The sequence below is a fragment of the Lepidochelys olivacea genome (genome assembly GCF_965140295.1).
Source record: "Lepidochelys olivacea isolate rLepOli2 genome assembly, chromosome: 10".
NCBI classification, from domain to species: Eukaryota; Metazoa; Chordata; order Testudines; family Cheloniidae; genus Lepidochelys; species Lepidochelys olivacea.
In genome coordinates this window covers 35,997,955-36,020,389 of record NC_140420.1, presented here as the reverse complement: position 1 = coordinate 36,020,389, position 22,435 = coordinate 35,997,955, and the positions used below count along the sequence as shown (strand labels likewise).

General features: G+C 43.8%; 1 protein-coding gene across 3 annotated transcripts in view; it reads right to left on the bottom strand.

The window, feature by feature from the left end:
- PIGQ (phosphatidylinositol glycan anchor biosynthesis class Q) overlaps nt 1-22,435 on the bottom strand; it is a 44,587-nt gene that overhangs the window by 6,117 nt on the left and 16,035 nt on the right. For all 3 annotated transcript variants that reach the window (XM_084641147.1, XM_084641146.1, XM_084641145.1), the window contains 7 exons: nt 20,970-21,090; nt 14,087-14,213; nt 12,722-12,875; nt 10,100-10,211; nt 5,828-5,908; nt 4,671-4,785; nt 563-624 (listed from right to left, as the gene is read on the bottom strand). In XM_084641147.1, the coding sequence (XP_084497273.1) occupies nt 563-624; nt 4,671-4,785; nt 5,828-5,908; nt 10,100-10,211; nt 12,722-12,875; nt 14,087-14,213; nt 20,970-21,090 (772 nt within the window). The remainder of the gene's footprint in view (nt 1-562; nt 625-4,670; nt 4,786-5,827; nt 5,909-10,099; nt 10,212-12,721; nt 12,876-14,086; nt 14,214-20,969; nt 21,091-22,435) is intronic.

The following is a 22,435-nucleotide window of genomic DNA, read 5'->3' as shown; positions in this document are numbered from 1 at the left end:
TTTCCTGTCTACAATGAACCAAGCTGACTGGTGCATTAAGTAGCTCACGCTTCTCAGCTCATCTGGAAGGGAAGGCCCTCTTACTAGAGCTGGGTTTTGGTTCTCCTTAACTGTTTCCCACTCTGGTTGAGTGTGGCCAGTCTTTTTTGCCTCTCTCAAGGCACAGCATTTATTAAAGCACAGCTGCAGACAACATAGCAGTGAGATAATGCTAATCACAGAAGTGATGGACCATCATTACTCACAACTATTCAAGTTTCATTTTGTAACATACAGAACGCTGCTTCTTACGTATAATGCTTCATTAGAAGCTAACCCGATGAACACAAAAGCAAGGCACACTAAGTAGGAGTGACAGACTGCAGCACCAAGGTGAAATATACTTCCCCCCACCTCTATATCCCAGAACTCCACTGAAACTTTGGAGATGCTTTTCCCTAGAATTCCATCTTGAGAGAGCTATCAGAACTCTTTCTAAAGGAGTCAGAATCCTAGGGACAGTTCTGCTGGCAATCCTATAGCAGAGGACATAACTGTGAGCACTAAGCAGCCTGTGGTTTACCTGCATTAAGAGTCGAAGGGGTTTTCCAGCCTTCTGTTCAAGGACTCTGAACTTCACGCCAGCTGAAAAAACAAACAAAGAACCACGATGGAGGAGAACAATCTCCATTCTCTACTTGGATCAATGAGTTGAAAGGGATTTCCTAAAAGTCACACAAGACAGCAAGCCTGGGGATTATGGCAAAGGAACTATAATGATCTATATTTGCTCCCAGCATTCCAGCAGAAAAGGGGAATGCTCTACCCCGTGTAAATGAGAGACAGAAAACTCTCCTTTAGTCATTTTTCATATGGCTACTGTACATGTATACGTCTCCCTTCTGCTTTCAGACTAAATGGGGGTAGGTCTGTGATAGTGGATGACACAAAGACATTTGAGTAAATTCAAAAAAAATCAATGACTATTGATCACAACGAAGGCATTCATACATTTTCAGCATGCTATTAACTGCTGCAGCTGCCACTCCAGTTTTCACTTTTGTATTCCCTCCAGGGCTCACTAAATCCCACAGTACCTTAAAGTCAGACAGGGAAGATGGTGGATCCAAGCTATGACATATTCTACATAACAATGCTTAACGTAACATTTAAAAGAGGGAGAATACAGTATTTTTCACTTTATAGAGGGGCCTTTCATTGGAGGTTCTCAAAACACTTCCTGCAGAACACTCCTACAAAGCAGGTCTATATTATTATCCCTTTTTACAGATGGGGAAACTGAGACACAGAGCGCTAAATGACTTGTCCAAGGTCAGCTGTAGAATCAGAAATAAAACCCTTTATATAAGTACTTATATGGCCCCATCACTGTAGTATTTAAGTGCATCCCAAATTTTTTAAAAACAAAAATAATCTCTCCCCCTTCTTAATCTTTAGATTAGGTTAGTGTGTGTGTATAGAAATTAAGGGAAAGCTAAGACAAAGGAGTATGACATTTAAGTTCTGCAACTGGTGAGGCCTGTGGTCATTCTTGTCTCTTGTCGGAGTGAATTCCCTAGTCTAAAGTCCAGCTCCTGTGTAAAGCAGAATTTACATAGCAACCGGACCTTAGAATGGGGAATTCACTCTCCACATGAGGCTCCCCTATAGGATCACAGTTTCACTGTTCCAGTGGAAGGTAAATGTTGTGGAAGGTCATGGTGATGGAGGGAGAGGTATTTCTCACGTAGCAATGGCCAATCCCATGAGGCACTTTAAATATCAAGACAGAGACCTTGAACTGGATTCTGGATTAATTGGGGAACCAGCGCAAAGCAAAGCACCAGGGTGATGCGTTCTGGTGATCTGTGTTGCTAAGTAGACAGGCTTCCACATTTTGTAGCCTGTGGCTTCATTCCCAGATGTAATGAGTTGCAGTAATCAAGCCTGGCGGTCATGAATGAATGGATTGTTATGGGCAGATCTCTATCCAATAGGATGGAGCACACTCTTCTGGCCAGACACAGATGGTAGTGGACATTTTTTGTTACCATGACTACTTAGGCATTCAATAGTTCCAAGGAATCCAAAAGGACCCCAAGGCTGGGGACTTAAGAAATTTGAAGGCAGATTCCCTTGACAGTGCAGAGCATTATAGAGGAGGCAAGATCTTTGAAGCACTTCCCTCTGCCAGCCAGCATCACCTCAGTCTTGTCTGGGTTCAGCTCAAGTCAGGAACTTGTCATCCAGGTGTTTATTCCGGTCAGTCATTGATGAAAGCTGGGAAATGATGCTGTTTACATTTGTCACAAAGGAGATGTAGAACGGGGTGCCATCTGCTGGCACTTCAGCCCATGTTGCCTCAATGGCTCCCAGTGGTTTCATATAGATGGTGAATAATACCAAGTAGAAGACTGAGCCCTGTGGGTGTTAGTAGGTGAGGGCTCTGGAGAAGGAAGAACGGTTGCTCATAGTGACGTTCTGCATTCAGTCTGACAGGATGTATCTGAGCCATTTCAGGGCACTTCTATTCATGCCAGCAACTTATTTGAGATGGGACAGGAATGATCAAATAGTATCAAATGCTGCAGAGAGGACGAGCAGAGCAAGAACACTTGAGCTTCTCCTGCCTGAATGCCAGGCTGGACCATGAAGCAACTTGCCAAAGGTCACACAGCAGGTCAGTTGCCGAGCCAGAAACAAAACCCAGTTTCCCTGTCTCTCAGTGCAGTGCCTCACCCACTACATAATGCCACCTTCAAGAGAAAAACTGTTCTAACCCCAGAGTGCATCTACCCTAACTCAGGACAGCTTGCTTCAGTCTGTCTTTCTTTTGTCACTGCTGGGCGTACACCTCTCTTGGCTGGAGGACTACAGATTTGATAGATTTCCAGGTGGTTTTATAAAAACATTTCACTTTAGATGTGAAGGAGTAAGATCTATAGACTCCTAACCTATGGATTGATCATTACCCATCTACACTTGTTTAGGTGACATGAATACCAGAGTTTTGTCAATTCAGAGTCTAAGCCAAGGAAATCAGAGGCCAGATGTCAGGACTGAACTGAGCTGCAGTTAAACACCTCACTAAATCCTCAGTGATAGTAAAGTAATAAATTCAGAGTGTTGAAACAACCTTCATGATCTTTCCAAGGTGAAAAAAGCAATACCATTGGGATAGGACTCTGTAATTGGTGACAGAAACCAAGCAGGAAGGAAATGAAAGAATGCTGGATCTTGAAGAGCTATCTCTGCTTTGAATTTTGATCAGATCCTTTCTCTCCCTACCTCTCTCAGATAAAATGTTCCTGTTCTGGATTGGGGGTGGTCAGAGACCATGGAAACCCTAAAAGATGTCCTCCCATGATGTCCCTCCTGAACAAGGGTCCTAATATATTTTCATTTTCCTTCATCTTGAAGGCCGGATGGTATCATAGAGAAGTTATTTATCTATTATTTATCAATATCAACATGATTTCCTTCCAGCTAATCACTTGCAGTTTACTGGACAACTTTCTTCAGCTGCATTTCCTGTCCCACAAAGACAGCTCCTATAGATCAAGAACTTCCTGCAACTCAATACATGGAGACCTACTGACAACAGGTACTGGAAAGCAACATTGTTGGTAGCATTCCCCACGTTTGCTCCCAAAGCTGAACCTGGCATATCTCCAGTAGAAAAGGCCACTATCATCAGCCTCAGGCTTCCTTCCCATTTGATGACTGGCCTTGGTTCGGTGATGATCAAGCTCTTCACGCTGTTTCTTGCTTTTAGAACTCTGTGCTTCATATTCTTAAACTTGCTTGGGGCCTGTGGTTTAGCCTGCTTGATTTAAATTGGTTGAGCTATCTCTGTTTTCAGCTAACCCCATTTCAGTGCAATCCTTTAGCCTGGTCCCAAAAATGGCTGTCAAATAGTGGCTTGGCAGAAAGTAACTTTGAAATGGGGACAGGTTAACCTCAAAAAGGTGGATGCTTATCGGAATGCATCCAATGAAGTGAGCTGTAGCTGACGAAAGCTTATGCTCAAATAAATTTGTTAGTCTCTAAGGTGCCACAAGTACTCCTTTTCTTTTTGCAGATACAGACTAACACAGCTGGTACTCTGAAACCTGTCAGAGTTTTTGAGTTCTGAAATTAAGCTAGAAACCACAGGTCAGATCCTTAGCTAATGCAAATCAGTATAACTCCACAGAAGTCAATGCAACCTGAGGATCTAACTTTTCTGAAGAACAGATTCTCTTGAAGTCTATCTATACCTTGGTTCCCAGCCACATTGGGATGGGTGAAAATCAAAGAGAAAACCACAAGTTAACAACTTATCTGAATATCAGAGGATTTGAGGTTTGGACCAGACCCTGTTTACTTGACCCAGCTGGCTTATTCTGCTATAAATAAGATGAACTGATTTAAAAGCTGTATAGTAGAATGGCACCTTTTGTTTCAGTGTTCTTTATAATGTTGCCTATGACTCAGCTTTAGCGTCACATTAGTTTCCACTGACTTTATCATCAGGCGTCGCAGGATAACTGGTTAATAGTATTGACAAGTGCATGGATTTTGCATTAGGAACCTGAGTACTTTTCAGGCACCCTGCCTCTTTCAGTGCAATAAGCTACCTGTGCATTAGATCAAGCCCACTCACAATACCACTGTGAATGCAGAAGCCTGCGTGGTGGTGTAGGACCAACCTGCAAGTCTGTAGGATCTGCAGAGCCGAAGGATGACTGAATAAAGAGGCAGAGAGTCAATGAGGTCCACGAGCAGATGAATCAGGCCCTGCACAACCACCACCAGCAGACGGAGCTAAAAAGAAACAGTTAGTTACGTAAACAGGCAGGACTGAGGTAAGCAGTTGGGCTAACAATATCAGAAGGGACTAGCGATTTGGGGGGCTTCAAGTTGTGGATGCTCACCACAAGGCATCTTCAAGGGGTCAGATTTTCAGAAAGTGCTAAGCACCCACCCTGTCAGAGTCAGGCTCCTTAAGAATCTTGCCTTAAGTCTATAACAGTAACCTTGGTGCCAGTGGCAAAAACATGTGGTATGCTCTACTTTCAGATAATGGGCCAGCATATCAAAGGCTGATGTGGGGAGTTCAGGCTTCTGTTTTCAATAGCATCCCTCGCTCTGTCTAAAAGCTGCTGGCAAATAGGTGCAAACCCTTGTCTCTAGAAATAGCTTGCTGGTGACTGAAGAATCCCTTTATAGAGCATTTAAGCAGGAGCACGCCAGTTAGAAATGAGTTCCCTGCTTAGTATCCTCACACAACCCCTCACTGTCGCTGATTTGAGCACCTCCTTTTGTCATACTATCAATCATTTTTTCTCTCAAACTCATTTGAGTCCTGTACTATTTTTAGCCTTCTCCCTTTCAAAAGAGAGGCTAAAATTATGTGAAGGTTCCAGCTCTTAGCGGAAAAATGTGCATCCATGTCTCAAATCGGACTGGTCAGATTGGACAAAGAGTCCGATTCCCTCCCCGCAAAAGTCTTGCCAAGTAGATTTTAATGGAAAAGGTTAATTTCCAGATGGAAAAGTTCTGGGTCAAACCAGAGGTGCAGCCACCCCAGTAAATGGCAGGGAAAGATTAAATATGGCTCCAGGGAAAGACAGTGGAGCAGTTTGTCCTGATGACTTTAATTTTCTGGGAATTCCCTTCAGAGAAACACAAGTGTGTATCCTGAATTCCATCTGCTTGGTCCACATTGCCTGTGGGCAAGAACCCTTCCTGGGACAGTCATAGGAATATATTTGTATGGGGATGGGGGAAAATGACTAGGAATCTTTTTTATACTTCACTCACATACGTAGATGAGATATGACCATCTCTAAGGGTTGAATCTTACCAGGGTAAACACCAAGTAATACAGTGCAGTTGTGGGCAGAAGAAACAGCAGGATTGTAAATAACAAAGTGCCAATGAATAACTGGGGAAAAAAGACACAATAAACTATTGTTAGTTGAGTACTGGCACAAGAAATTTAGATAGTATTAAGTGGTTAGACTGTGGGCATATGGAAGATTCTCAATACCCCTCTCCCCACGCCATTGCTTCTGAGCCCATCTTGTTGGTGAATAATACTTAATTACTCGGAATACTTCCAGTGATCTTGCCTCCAATAAATGCCTGGCATATATCAACATAGCTCCAAACTGACTCTTTAGCTTTAGATTACATTTTCCATAACAGAGAGGATACAGGATAATAATGCATCATCACGTTCAGGAAGGACAGGCAGGGCAGAAAAGGTAGGGGAGTAGCACTGTATGTAAGGGAGCAGTATGACTGCTCAGAGCTCCAGTACGAAACTGCAGAAAAACCTGAGTGTCTCTGGATTAAGTTTAGAAGTGTGAGCAACAAGAGTGATGTAGTGGTGGGAGTCTGCTATAGACCACCGGACCAGGGGGATGAGGTGGATGAGGCTTTCTTCCGGCAGCTTGCAGAAGCTACTAGATCGCACGCCCTGGTTCTCATGGGTGACTTTAATTTTCCTGATATCTGCTGGGAGAGCAATACAGCGGTGCATAGACAATCCAGGAAGCTTTTGGAAAGCGTAGGGGACAATTTCCTGGTGCAAGTTCTAGAGGAGCCAACTAGGGGGGGAGCTTTTCTTGACCTGCTGCTCACAAACCGGGAAGAATTTGTAGGGGAAGCAAAAGTGGATGGGAATCTGGGAGGCAGTGACCATGAGTTGGTTGAGTTCAGGATCCTGACACAGGGAAGAAAGGTAAGCAGCAGGATACGGACCCTGGACTTCAGGAAAGCAGACTTCGACTCCCTCAGGGAACGGATGGGTAGGATCCCCTGGGGGACTAACATGAAGGGGAAAGGAGTCCAGGAGAGCTGGCTGTATTTCAAGGAATCCCGGTTGAGGTTACAAAGACAAACCATCCCGATGTGTCGAAAGAACAGTAAATATGGCACGCGACCAGCTTGGCTTAACGGTGAAATCCTAGCGGATCTTAAACATAAAAAAGAAGCTTACAAGAAGTGGAAGGTTGGACATATGACCAGGGAAGAGTATAAAAATATCGCTCGGGCATGTAGGAATGAAATCAGGAGGGCCAAATCGCACCTGGAGCTGCAGCTAGCGAGAGATGTCAAGAGTAACAAGAAGGGTTTCTTCAGGTATGTTGGCAACAAGAAGAAAGCCAAGGAAAGTGTGGGCCCCTTAATGAATGAGGGAGGCAACCTAGTGACAGAGGATGTGGAAAAAGCTAATGTACTCAATGCTTTTTTTGCCTCTGTCTTCACTAACAAGGTCAGCTCTCAGACTGCTGCGCTGGGCATCACAACATGGGGAATAGATGGCCAGCCCTCTGTGGAGAAAGAGGTGGTTAGGGACTATTTAGAAAAGCTGGACGTGCACAAGTCCATGGGGCCGGACGAGTTGCATCCGAGAGTGCTAAAGGAATTGGCGGCTGTGATTGCAGAGCCATTGGCCATTATCTTTGAAAACTCGTGGCGAACGGGGGAAGTCCCGGATGACTGGAAAAAGGCTAATGTAGTGCCAATCTTTAAAAAAGGGAAGGAGGAGGATCCTGGGAACTACAGGCCAGTCAGCCTCACCTCAGTCCCCGGAAAAATCATGGAGCAGGTCCTCAAAGAATCAATCCTGAAGTACTTACATGAGAGGAAAGTGATCAGGAACAGTCAGCATGGATTCATCAAGGGAAGGTCACGCCTGACTAATCTAATCGCCTTCTATGATGAGATTACTGGTTCTGTGGATGAAGGGAAAGCAGTGGATGTATTGTATCTTGACTTTAGCAAAGCTTTTGACACGGTCTCCCACAGTATTCTTGTCAGCAAGTTAAAGAAGTATGGGCTTGATGAATGCACTATAAGGTGGGTAGAAAGTTGGCTAGATTGTCGGGCTCAACGGGTAGTGATCAATGGCTCCATGTCTAGTTGGCAGCCGGTGTCAAGTGGAGTGCCCTAGGGGTCGGTCCTGGGGCCGGTTTTGTTCAATATCTTCATAAATGATCTGGAGGATGGTGTGGATTGCACTCTCAGCAAATTTGCGAATGATACTAAACTGGGAGGAGTGGTAGATACGCTGGAGGGTAGGGATAGGGCACAGAGGGACCTAGACAAATTGGAGGATTGGGCCAAAAGAAATCTGATGAGGTTCAATAAGGATAAGTGCAGGGTCCTGCACTTAGGATGGAAGAACCCAATGCACAGCTACAGACTAGGGACCGAATGGCTAGGCAGCAGTTCGGCGGAAAAGGACCTAGGGGTGACAGTGGACGAGAAGCTGGATATGAGTCAGCAGTGTGCCCTTGTTGCCAAGAAGGCCAACGGCATTTTGGGATGTATAAGTAGGAGCATAGCGAGCAGATCGAGGGACGTGATCGTCCCCTCTATTCGACATTGGTGAGGCCTCATCTGGAGTACTGTGTCCAGTTTTGGGCCCCACACTACAAGAAGGATGTGGATAAATTGGAGAGAGTCCAGCGAAGGGCAACAAAAATGATTAGGGGTCTGGAACACATGACTTATGAGGAGAGGCTGAGGGAACGGGGATTGTTTAGTCTGCAGAAGAGAAGAATGAGGGGGGATTTGATAGCTGCTTTCAACTACCTGAGAGGTGGTTCCAGAGAGGATGGTTCTAGACTATTCTCAGTGGTAGAAGAGGACAGGACAAGGAGTAATGGTCTCAAGTTGCAGTGGGGGAGGTTTAGGTTGGATATTAAGAAAAACTTTTTCACTAGGAGGGTGGTGAAACACTGGAATGCGTTACTTAGGGAGGTGGTAGAATCTCCTTCCTTAGAAGTTTTTAAGGTCAGGCTTGACAAAGCCCTGGGTGGGATCATTTAATTGGGGATTGGTCCTGCTTTGAGTGGGGGGTTGGACTAGATGACCTCCTGAGGTCCCTTCCAACCCTGATATTCTATGATTCTATTTCTTCAGTATAGTATCCAGAGGGTCCTTCCCCAGAGGCAGATCCACATCATGGATTTAAGTACATAACCAGAAATACACTATAACTCACTCCTAGCCAACTTCTAGTTTACAGCTGGGTTTTTTTTTCAAATAAAGGCTCCTCTCTCATCCCCCACCTTTACTTAGCAAAATCATCATGTATTAGCATCTCAGAAAGTCTTTTCACGTCTGTGCTTTGAAAGTCTGTTCCCACAGAAGCCAATGACAAAACTCCCACTGGCTTCAATGTCAGCAGGATGAGGCTCTTAGCGCCAAATCCATTATCATCAATATACAATGAGCTAGAACCCTGCTGTAGCGCACACAGCCTTTCTGACCCTGATGTTCTTATTTTCCTGTCACTGGGGAAAAGAGGAAAAAGTAGCTCCTCTAGTTTTGTATAAGAGGCTTAAGATTATCTGTTGCAATTCACTGAGATACACTGGTCCTGGAAGCTACCAAATAGCACTTTAACAGAGATTACAAACGCAAGATTGGAAGCTGTAATGAGGCTAGCCGCTCTCTCAGTGTGTTTATTATTGTACCTGGAATTCTCAAGCTCAAGGTAAGTGAAAATATAAAATAGTGTGCCAAGCAGCTTTTTTATTCAGGGCCATTTAAATTATTCTTTTAAAATCAGGCCAGAGAAGCCTGGCTCTGACCAACTTTCATGTTGTTTCTGTGGCATTTTAGAGTTTAAAAAGCAGATTTACAATATTCCAGAAAATTTTTTTCTACATGCTGGTGAAAATGTGTGGGCCAAGCTCCAACCCAACGTGAATTAAATAGGGTCTTTTAATAGAAACATTAAGAAGCATGTTACTATGGCAACACTGCTGGGCACCACTATAATTATTTAAATTGTCTCCCTCCCACACATCCACTCCTCTACCCTTACCCTGAGAGGTGGTGAGCATCTGCAATTCTCACTGACATTGCTACGACTGCTCAGCACCTCACAGGATCAGTTCCCTTGAATATGGGGAGGAATGGATTTGGGGTACAGCAGATGTAGCCAAGAATTTGCTTGAGGAGCCATGTAGAAAACTTGCCAAGAGCTGTACTCATTTTGGATATAATTGAGCAGTTGGTGGTCTGTATCCCAATATTAAATGAGGCAAGATCAGGTCATGCTGCAGGACTTTGTGGCTAGAGTTATCACAGCACCTCCTTGATGCTCTGCCACTACCTGATCCAAGTCATAGGAGCAGGAATCCACCCGCTGTCTCAGGACATTCCACTTCTTCCCGCGGAACAGGCGCCAGAGAGATGACAAGCCATAGATCTTCAGGCAGTAGAGCCTGTGCAAAGGGGAGAATCACCACAAATTAGAACCAAGAGATCCCCACCTATACCACAAAGCAACTGCCATTGCTATACACACACACTCTCAGTTCAGCAGGGGCAGGATGTGAATCTAATGAAGTCACACAAATTCAAGGAGACAAAACACACTGACCAAAGAGATAAAACAAAATATTGAATAGCTGCTCGTTCAGTGAGCAGTGTCCAGCCTGCGCACTGAATGAGACAGGGAAAAATAGTGGTTAGCACACTGGCCTAGGACTTGGGAGACCTGGGTTCAATTTCCTGCTCTGCCACAGACTTCCTGGGTGACATTGGGCGAGACCCTTAGCTTTCCTGTGCCTCAGTTCCCATCTGTACAATGGAGATAATTCTAGTTCCATACCCCACAGGGATGTTGTGAGAATAGATACATTAAAGATTACGAAATGCAATCTACTGATATCTGCTGATGAAAAGCACTATATAAGAGATAATAATTGATCATTAATAATAATTCCTATGTAAAGAGTTTATCCTAATGCATATGCACAAGGGTTCCACAGACAACCTTATTTCTGGCATTTCCTAACTTTGGAGTACTTGACTTTGCAAACCTACTGTTCTTTTAGCATAGTTTTGTGAGTGCAATTAAAATATATAGTCAGTTAAAACACTAAACCACTATTGTGGAAATGGGGAAATCTTATAAAACAAAGGAAAACAGCTGAAAGGAGCATAAAGCATGAAGAGACTAGTATAATGCTACTAATGAGCTGGTAAAGCTCAGAACAGCACAGTAATCCATAGGCTACAGTGCTCCCAAGACCTTTGTGCACCTTGGTGCAACTCAACCTTTGTGCACCAAATTCCTCTGATTGGTGCACACTTTTCTCATTCCTTTTACTAATACTGCACATGCCCAGTCCCAAGCAATCAATGACCTAATGTCAAGTGTCAATGACCTACCTGTCTGATATTGCCATACCTTCTGTGTCAATCTGTATATGTATTCCTGGTGTCATTTATTCACCATGTGGCTACCTTGGAAACAGACCCCCAAGAACTCCGTATTTCCTCGGCCAGTGAATTTGCCACTTAAACAGCATTCATTTGCTGCAGAAGTTTTCCTCCCAGTTGCTCAATTTCCAGGATTTTGTGGTAATTTTATTATTTGGGTATTTTGAGCTCACAGCCTGGTTCTCCCTCCCCACCACAGGTCATTCTCAACAGCTGAGTTAGCTTGATGCAGGCCTCACGAGGAAGTGTCTTGTGTAGCTATACTTCTAACAAGGATACATGAACCCTGCAGACTGGCACGCCAAAGCCCACAAGACAGAAGTGCTTGGCATGGACAGAGCTTCTGCCTTTTTCGCCCCTGCCCACCCTGTCCCCTCCCTAAGAGGAACAGAGCCCTTCATGCACTCTCTACAGCCAGAAGGAGAGACTTCAAGTAAAAGAGCTCTGTGGATGCGTTTCCTACGAGGCAATATTGCTATTAGTCCTAAGCTCTCTAATTGTAACAGTAAGATTCTTAAATTAGACGTCTCTCTACCTCTAACCATTCCCAGAATTACGTATGAACTTTGCCTGGGCAGACTCCTCTGAAATTCCTTCTGCTCTACTCAATGTACTGTACCTCTAACCTCCCCACCGCCCTGCTGGGAAAATGCGGTCTCTATACTTATTAGGCAGTAGCTTCCCCTATTTACTCCCTCCGCTATTTTGTCTCCTCTATAAAGCTGCTATTCTCTATCACAGTTTGTGATTTAAAGGATGCCCCCATGTTAATGTAGATCATAAACCCAACGTATTTTGTTTTGAATTCTTATTGCAAGAATAGCTCTGACATACCTAGTACAGAATGTGACACAAAAGGCAGAATGAGCATCAGCCATTTACACACATATCCTTGGCCTTCCCAGTTTGTACCCATTTCCCTGTGACCGTAAAGTGCACATGGCCCTCTAGTGGGGCATAGGGGGTAATACAGCAGCAATTTAACCACAAATCGGGCAATCTGAGTGTTGCAGTTGAAAATCCAGACAGGTTACTCCATATGGATGCAATCCTCTGAAGCAAGGGAGAGGTAGGGGTGCCAGTTTTGATTGAATGTATTTCTGGAGGTTTCATGACATGACATAATCTTTAATTCCTGGAGACTCCGGGACAATCCTGGAGGGTTGGCAACCCTAGGGCCCGGAGAAGTCACTTCTGGAGCAGCCTTAAACACAAGTTATCCCCTCAAATCTAGGACGCCTGGGCAAACTGATCTCTCTCATTCCACTCCTAAGCATAGTTTTACTTTTCTAACCGCCACTGTTGAAGGGGAGAAGACACTTATATTTAAGACACTTGGGATGCTTGTACAGCTCAATGCTGAGACTCAATCATTTGGACATAACTGGCCAAACTAATTTCTGCTTTACCCCTGTTAAATCAATGGGGTCACACCAGGGATCAACTAGGCCCAATATGATTTTTGGACTAGATATACTTGAGAAACAAACAGGTCAAATACACCCACCTGGCTCCATAGACATAGAAGCAGTAGATATGGAAGGTCAGGAGTGCAATGATGTCAGAGAGGATGGAAAGCGCTACAGTCAGGCCCAGACAGGCTGACAGGCCAACATACCAGAGGATCATCTCAATGAATGGAGACATCAGGTGGATATAGCCTGGTGGAAGTTGGAAGAGTAACACTGTACAAAGGGTATTTATTTGTTCTCCAGAGCCTCAAATAAAACACTTGATGGCCTCAGCTTCTCTCTCCCCCACCCTCACAGAATGTTGTTGCAGAGATCAGAATCAAGATCATATGAAAGTAAAAATAGCAAATTCTCTTAGACTGCCATCTTACATCTACAATGACTGGCAAATACCACCCATTTCCTTCCCAATCCTCTCAGCCCACGTGTGTCTTAGTGAGACACATAAAAACCTGCTCAGGCTGTCCAGACAAGATCATCTTGTTATTCCTTTATCCTCTGGGGTAAATTTCTCAGGAACATACTAATCAATTACTGATACATTTTCACCAAAATTTCCTACTCCAACAGAAACCATCACAAAGGAGTTGTTGTGAAAATGGTCTGTGCAACATTTTTAGTGGCATGAAGCTTCTCTGATCATCATCAAGGTAGGGTGAAACCTTGGAAAACCAGAGCTCTGCTTCATTCATTAACAGACAGACAGTCACAGTTACTAAGGATTCTGTGTCCAACGTGGCTATTTTCCAACATAAAAGGTATCCCTATGACCAGTGAGATTCTGTTTCAAATTGGGGGGAAGAATGCAGTTAGAAGTGCTGTAAACTAAACTGAAGTCAGTTACAGGACAGGTCCTGTACTTCAACCCCCAAATAAAATTTCCCTACCACCACACTGTTGCACTACCCTTTGTAGGGTAGATAAAGTTTACAGGGGAACCTGGACCTACTCCTGGACACCGACCATCACTGTTACCAAATAAATTAGCTCCACTATGTCTCTTACTTTCTGCAAAGTAACTAGCTGAGCACTGTACTTATTTGCATTGTTTCTGTTAAGGAAAAGTTAGCACATGTGACTCCATTTTGGTTTGGGGCCCACCATTGTCTAAAAGCAAGCACATCATGCACCAGGAGGAGTGTTCCTTAGATACTGCGCGTGTCCTATCAGGTATAATTCGCAGCAGTTGTGTGCATGTCCTATCAGGTATAATTCATAACATTTCCCTGTGTGGATTCCATGAATCCAAATTTGGCTCACGTTCCCAGACCAGAAAGATTCAGAGACCAGTATGTCCTTGCAATACAAATTTTGATTCGTTATACATCACTAGGACAATCTTAGACACTAGGGAGGGAGAAGTGAGAAGGAAAGATGAAAGGTTAAACAACTGCACTTACTAATCCACAGGTGAATGTGATAAAGGAAGAACCGGCCCAACACCTGGTCCAACGCCCGGTTCATTTTTAAACCAGCTGGCACTCCCATTAGCCACTGAAGCAGGTCCTGGAGCTCTTTGGCTATATGCTGCAACATAAGGAGACAAGCAATGTTAATTACACTGTACGGGCACAACACTCCCCACGTGCACTGATAGCTTTGGAAAAATCTCACCATTCCTCTAAAATCTTTGGGGAAAAACTGCCTCAGAAGCATAAAAAATACTATAGGAGTTACATGAGAAATAGCATATACCTCACAATGAGCCAGCGAACCCTGTCTGAATCTTAAGATACCACCACCTAAGAGCAGGATCTCCTTAGAAGCCTTGTCAGAAATTAAATCACAGATTGTGCTTCTGACAACCCCTTTGCAGGGAGAAGAGCAACCTGGGTGATTTTTACAGAAGGATCTCATGGGGTAATGATAACTCTTGAGAGCTGAGTAAGCAGGTTACCCAAAATGACATATATTAGAGATGATCAAATAGTTAAGATGGGTAGAGAAATCGGTCAGAGGAAGACTGCTATACAAATAGGCTGGGATTTTCAGGAGAGCTTGAGGCTATGTCTTCATTGACAATAAGGTGTGCAGTTATCCTGCTGCAAAAACACAGTAGAGACAAGGCACTTGTAGTGTTTCCCACAAGATAAATTAGGTGAGGTCAGCCATGGGAGGGGGACATAGGGCAGATCTCGGCTAGTAACCTCGCAGTAAACACTACAAGTGCCTTGTCTCCACTTTGTACAACAAGATAACTATCACGTTAGTTACCTTGATCTAAAAAAACATCTTTGTGTCAGTGAAGAGAAAGCCTAAGGGAGTTAGATGCCCAAATCACATACATAACCAAAATCAAACATATGCCTACAATGGTGGATTATGCAGGAGAATCTAGACTTGGTACCCAAGACTGATGGATTATGGACCTAATCTTCCAATGATGCATGTGCATGTCTTTTCATGTCTTTTCATCCTAGGGTCACACAGACATTGCTGAATTTATAAACATAACAGCCACACATACTTTTCGTTTAGTAGCAGTTACAGGTTACATTTGCAATGTGAACATGGTTTTCCTTGCCAACAGGATTGTCTGTTCATCTCATCCACTCTCCTTTGCCCTCACATCCCTTAAAACACTCATTGCAAGCCAGGGCTGGCTTGTACCAATGAATCTGGCCCTCGTTGAGAAAGAAGTGCCAGATACTTTATAAATAGAACTCCGTTAATATTTAAAATGTTGCAGCTGTAACTTAGCAAAAGTTTTTTTTTTTAAATTTTAATTAAACATTTAAATGTTTGAGAGCAGTCCTTCTGCAAGGTTGTTTTCTGGTACAGAAAATTACTGGAGTCCTTAGATGACTCCAGTTTGTAGTTAAATCCTGACTATTGCTGAGCATTCCTGCATTGTGTCATGGCTGTTGTTACTTTGTAGGGTTTGTACTTTGCAGGCCCTGGGGTGTAGCCTCTTGTGGCATTTTTTTTTTTTTGTTGCTGTTGGATGCTTTAGAGCCAATGGACAGCAAGAAGAAATAGACTAAAATACATGACTTTAAGAGTCCGATCCTCTAGGTGCAGTCGTTAATACTGAATGTGTTGGATATTAATAGATGAAATGTAGTGCATTACATGGAAGTCATTTCATTAATTAGTTAGTTCATTAATTCATTAGTGCTGTGGGAGCATCACTAACCTTGAGAACACAGCTAAAGTAGTTTAGATCAGCTCAGTCTGGAATGAATTTCTTTAACTGCAGTGCACCTGTTCTTCTCAATAGAAACTTTGACCATGGGTGTGGCATCAAAGGAGAATGACAGGCCCGTTCAGGATAGGTAGCGGGGCACAGGCAAAGAAGCGCTCTTAATGGGAGGTCTCATAAAACTCAGAGCAAACCATAGCTGTTCAAAAGCTAAAAACTGTCTTTCTGATATATGTTTGTACAGTGCCTAGCAGAACAGGCCCTGGCTTCTAGGCACTACTGGACTATAATTAATAAATAAAATAATAATAATAATAGTAACAACAACAAAATTAACATCTTTTCTCCTTGTTTTATTTATGGATTAGCAGAATATAACCGACAAAGGACTTGTTTTAAAATCTGACTTGAGATGCATTCAGTTATCACTAGTATAGGATCAGAAATATTCAGCATGGTTTAATTGAGGCACGATCTGTGACAGGTAATAAACAGGTGTCTGCCCCAAAGACCTTACAGTTTAAATGAGCAAAACTAATACAGAACATAGACAGCATGGGATGTGAGATTGGCCTTTCTAACCACAACACTTCGCAGAGAAGATGGGGAGTTAGAAGGTTTTGTTTCTTTTTCAGACAGGGAAGAGGACTTAGTGTAGAAGATCTATTGTGAGGCTTTTGGGAGAAGGGGCAGTGTGGAAGAAGGCAGAGTCTGGAGCTGCCAGCAGGGAAGCTTGGATTGAGCAGAGGAAGTGGTAAGGTGTGTAGGAGGAGGTTAGGGCAGATATGGAACTAAGAAAGGTTATTCCACTATACATTCAGACAGCTGATTCCAAAACAGGCCTTTTGTACTGCACAGAGCTATTCCTTAGATGCCTCTGAATCACATCTGCTTCAGTTACTGACAAAAGCAACTTGTTATTATAGTCAGCACTGCACAGCTAGTCAAGCTGTGAAAGAGGGAGCTGGAGCCGATGATGTCTTGTGTAGTATCGACAATTGTCAGCTACGTGCTGAATCATTATCACTGGGGATGAGGAATGATGGGGGAGGAGCACAGCTTGATTTCCACACAGCAGGTTGGGCTTACAGTGCTGGCAGCTGGAAAAGGAGAAAGTGACATACCTATTTTTTTTTGTCTCCACAGACAGGGCTAGTGGGAAGGTGTGACATACCAGAGTGCAATCCAAACCAGTCGGGGGCTAGGTCACCCTTGCCATGCAACCTGGGGTGCCTTGCAATGCCTTACTGTTGTAGCTTCCAATCTGGACTGCTCACAAACAGCCTGCTAGCATGCAGGTCCCTCCCAAATGTGTTTGTGTAACTGCAGCCTGCCAGTCACACCCTGACTCTCACCAGCCTTCGTTATACAGCAGGGCGCCCCAACACACTCCCAGTTCTGGATTCCCCCCCCCCCAGAAATTATGCCTTATACTGCCCAGCCCTCTCCTGGACAGTCCAAATATATTAAGTCCATTATTTCTTTAAGAGAATAATATACACACAACTTGCCACCCTAAATGGAGTTATCCAGACACTTTAGCTTAAACACACTGGATTAGATAAAACAACAAAACAAGTTTATTAACTACAAAGAGAGAGATTTTAAGGGAGTACAAGCAATGAGGTACAGGAGTCAGAAATGGTTACAAGAAAAATAAAGATAAAACTCGTTCTAGTGCCTGACAAACTATATTAGATTTAAAACAAAATTTCTCACCATATGCTTCCAACAGTATAACTGACCAAACTCTTCAGGTCAGGACCCCTCCTCCAGAGTCCAATGGCTGCTTCTTTTGTCTTCTCAGGTGCAAAGAGTGAGATGGACAGGGAGAGAGAGGAGGGGGTCTCTTGGGGTGTTTGCCCCTCCTTTTTATAGTGTCAGTCCCTCTCTGAAAAGCATTTCCAACTGAGAACCAAGAGACGGGCTGGTGGAGCAAAGAGATCTCATGCTGTTTCTTTGCGAAGATGTAGATCTCTTTGTCCCTGCCCCTCTTTCTTGCCAAACAATGGCCACTTGACAGATGATGACCCATCAGCTTTGTGGACACCTGGCTGGGGCATCAGCTTGCTCTTTGTCTTAGAAAAATTGGTGTAGCCACTTCCCAAACTTATCTGGGAAACACATGTTAGACATGATGTCAGCTTATGTTAACAACTTCACACATAATGTTTCCACAAGCATTTTACCATGATATGTTATGAGATTTCAAATGATACCTCCAAAGGTGTGCCTTGTACAAAGATAATTACAGTAGTGTTTTGGATGTGAATACAAGGGTGCATTCCATCACAGAAGGAATGGAAGGTTTGGCGAGTCTAACCTACAGTATGCTGGATGGATTCCAATTAGCATGCAATAGACCTGAGAGAGGCAAGAGAGAAGAGGCTCGCCGTGAATGGGATTAATAGGAGAACGGAAGGAAAACTATGGCACTGCACTTTTTCCCACACAGTTAAAAGCTTGCATGTATAAAATCGACTGAGGCAATTCTCTTCTCTCAAGGCCAGGAACTGTGGTAACGGATTAAGTCGTCCTATTTTTTTTTACTATCAGACCTACTGATAAAAGAAGCCCAGAGATCAATGCCATTAGCTGACCAAGGGTATATTTCAGAACTAGGATAGCCTGGAGCACTGGGAAAAGTCATAATAATCCAAAACATTGGGGAAGTTTTTATTACCAAACTTGGCAACTTTTAGCCAGCCTGACAGAGCTCCAGTGCGAGGGATAATGAATGCCAGATAAAAATTCAGCAACTACCGGAAACCCACTGCAGGATGGATCAGACGAGATTTTGCTGTCATACTGGAAAACAAAATGGTGCTGTCTTGCACCACATGTGCTGAAGTTATCACGGTGATATTTCTGAATGGCTCAGGCCCACCTCTTATGTGCACTTGACACCTGATCTGTGCCCTCTGAAGTCTATGAAAGAGCTCCCAGTGACTTTAGAGGCTTTATGTGCCCATGGAGCCCACAGTGAAGAAACCAGGTTCCTGAAGCAAGGAGAAATTGTAATTGGCATGAAATCTCACCGATAATCATGTACATAGAAGTAAAGCAATACCTTAGACAAACAGGGAGGGGCAAACTGAGAAGAACGTACAGCAAGGGAGTAGTTCAAATCTCCAGGGAAGTAAGCTCTTGAGTGCACACCTCTCTGTATTTCTGAGACATCGTAGGCTACTTAGGTAAGTAATGGATATTGCAATATCCAAGTGGGAGTGAATGATTTATCTGCATGATTGAAGAGAAGAAAATGAGAAACTCCTACAGCATTCCTATCCAGGACAGGTAGTGTGATCCAATGCACTTTGAGCATGAGAGTGTCCATCTGCCATTAACACTGGGCAGATGGAACACTTCTTGAGTCCACCTGTACACATGGGAACTGAGCTAAAGTCATTGTTGTCTCACACTTACTAAGAAAGCAGACTGCAGAGAGCACTAGAGGGCAGGTGATCTTCCAGCTGAAAGATCTCCACATGGGAACAGACTTCAGAATAACAATGTATAAAAAGGTTCCGAGTTTACGCCTCACATTAATCCTACCATTAGATCAAATATTAGAAGGGGAGACTTATATTCCAACCATCACCCTCTCTTCCCCCCTTCCCAGCAACATTGAGCAGCTGAAACTGGGTCCACCCTTGAAAGTTCGACTAGACAATAGTAATGAGCCACTTTAAGCTCTTGTGTGGTAAGTGCATGGTAGACACTTTGCTTGTTGTGTCTGCATCGCATACAGAAAGATGATCACAAGAGTGCTACTAGTTTTGCCCAATGTGTTATTAGTGTGAGGAGCACTGAGAAAAGAAACCAACAGCAGGGAAGCTGTGAGTTCCTCCCAATAAGTGGATGAAGAAGAGAAAATAAGTTGCTGATGGAATTCCTCATAAGTTGGACTGGAGTCCCTTCCCATCCAGAAACTGGAGACAGTAAAGCGAGGACTCCTGCAGCAGAGGCATTGTAAGACAAAAGGAAAGATCTGTCCCTCTTTCCCAGAAATCAAAGGGAAGGGACAGAGAAGGGATGATGTTGTGCAGCCTTATCACAGTATTCATCAATATGCGACAATGCTGAGTCACAAAATGATGGAACACCAGCACATCATTGACACAAACATCATGACACAAACGCTGCAACTCAAGAGCAGGATGCATACATTTTGAATTTTTTTTCAGCTCCACTGAATGACAAAATGGTCTTTTACCTATTAAAGGTAAGTTCTACTTAGATAATAATTTACACACAAACACAATATGTTCCCAAGCCAAAAAAAGACACCCCCCCCCCAAAAAAAAGGTTAAATTGGAGCAAAGGTTGCACGTATATTCAAGTTACACATTCAAAATATAAGAAATTAGGGGCTCGTCTACATGGCTAGTTAGTGCATGGCAAGCTGTGCACTAGCCTCCCATGCACTAATTAGCCTTTTAGAGAAGTTCCTAGTGCCAGAAAAACAGGATGCTATGGGTCATGCTTGTTCTTAGGTAATTTATACTGGCCATTTAGGGCCTGAGGTTGGAGAATGGCACAGGAGAAGGTGAATTCCCCAATCTATCATTAGCACACTTGAGAGAGAATTTCAGTGTTACCTACCCTGACTAGCTACTGCCCTCAGAACTCACCACCAACATTCTCTCACCAAACATAGCTGCCTCAACTTCTCGAGTTTTTTCCCCCCAGTTTAATGATTTCTGAGACCTAACTGGGTTAACTTTTCCCCCCTCCCAGATACCCCATTAGAACACAGCCTGAGGGCACTTCCTGTTAACTCCATAATAAAAGTGTCCTGGGCGGATAAGCACTCCATTCTCCAGCCTTCAAGTTATTTATTGTGCTCATGATGTAATTGTTACCTTGTGAGCAGGAAGTGCCCTCCAGAAAATATCTAATTTGTATTCATTGGATACTCAGAGGAGAGCAATGTTACATTTGATTAGTCTCAACAGGTTTGGTTTGAAGATTTAATCGCTTTTGAGGAGACCTAATTTTTTTGTGACTTCTGTCAATGCTTCTCTTCTCTGCATGAAATCCTCACGCACAGGCCTGCTGCTCTACAATTACCACAAGTATGAACTGCTGTTCACTTTCTACACTAGAGATGAAGTACAAACGATTCCAGGCAGACTTACATCAGCCACTGGGATGAGTGTGTCGGCAAGCTGACCAATCCGATTCTCTCTGTACAGCCAGGACATTAGCAGTATTCCCAGAGCCATGTCAATGAGGAGAGAAACAAAGATGTTTGCTTTCCTACATTCAGGAGACAGAAGAACAAAATTAGAGCACAGGAAGAAGGCTGTTTCATGTTTGGATAACAATCATCACCAGTTTCATTTACACAGCGCTTTTCATTTCTGAAGGTCATCAAGACTCTTTACTGAAGATATACACCAGGACTGGCCAAACTGTGGCTCGCGAGCCTCTTTTACCATTAAAATGCAAGCCCTCTCCGCCTACCAGAATGGGGAGGGGAAGGAAAGCTCGGGACCTCTGTTTTGCAGTGGGGTGGTCGGATAGGAGCACCTGTCCAGCAGGGAGGAGGGTCTCATGGCTTCAGCCCTCTGGGATACATCTGCCAGGGCTTTGGGCTTCAGCAGGAATGGGGCTGAAGCCCTGAGCCCTGGCTCGTGTGCCCCAGCTCTCAAACTTCTGAAGTTGTATGCAGCTTGGACGGTCAGTGAGTTTGGCCAACCCTGGTATACACAGAATAGGGGCTGCTTTCCTATCACTAATATACTGCTGTCTCTGGGGTCAAATACAGCATCCATGCTAAGCCAGAACACTACACAACAGGTTTTCACAGGGTGACTGAGTAGTTGGATTGAAATTCCAAGAGGAATGTTAGGTAAGCGCTTAAGTTGGGATTCAGCTATGATAAATTCACCATCACTTGGAGTATTTAATTAGAGATCAGAGGCCTTTCTAAAAGGTATGCCTCAGTTCAACCACTAGTCATTGGGCTAAATAAATGTTTACTTACACAATAGGGTAGAATAACTCCCCCCGCACTGCAAGTGTTTCTGGATGAAATTCTATGGCTTGATTTACGCACAAAATCAGGCTAAATAATCACAGTATTATTTTGGCCTTAAAATCTATTCATGTATTTTAAGTATTCCCTTGGAGCCAATGACTACAGTATCTGAGCACCACATAGAGTAAGATTTGCACAGTGATGGCCTTAAGGAGTCTATATCCATCTCTGATCTTTGCCTCTCCCTCTTCTACTCACTGTGGGGTTTTGTGTTTGCCTGGTTTTCCTGTTACTTCGATGTTTATTGCTACTCCTTGTCTTCAGTTACCAGAGGATGGATTTTCCAGAGTACTGGGAAAAGGGGGTGGGGATTGATACTCTTACTTTTGTGGCAAGTGCCATGGAACCTTGATTTTATATCCCATCTGATTAATTCAATGCCTGTGAAAGCAAAGGCTCTACAGCAGTGGTTCTCAATCATGGGTCCGGGGCCCCCAGGGGGGCCATGAGCAGGTTTCAGGGGGGCCTCCAAGCAGGGCCAGCATTAGACTTACTGGGGCCGTGGGTAGAAAGCCGAAGCCTCACTGCATGGGGCTGAAGCCCAGGGCCCTGAGCCCTGCC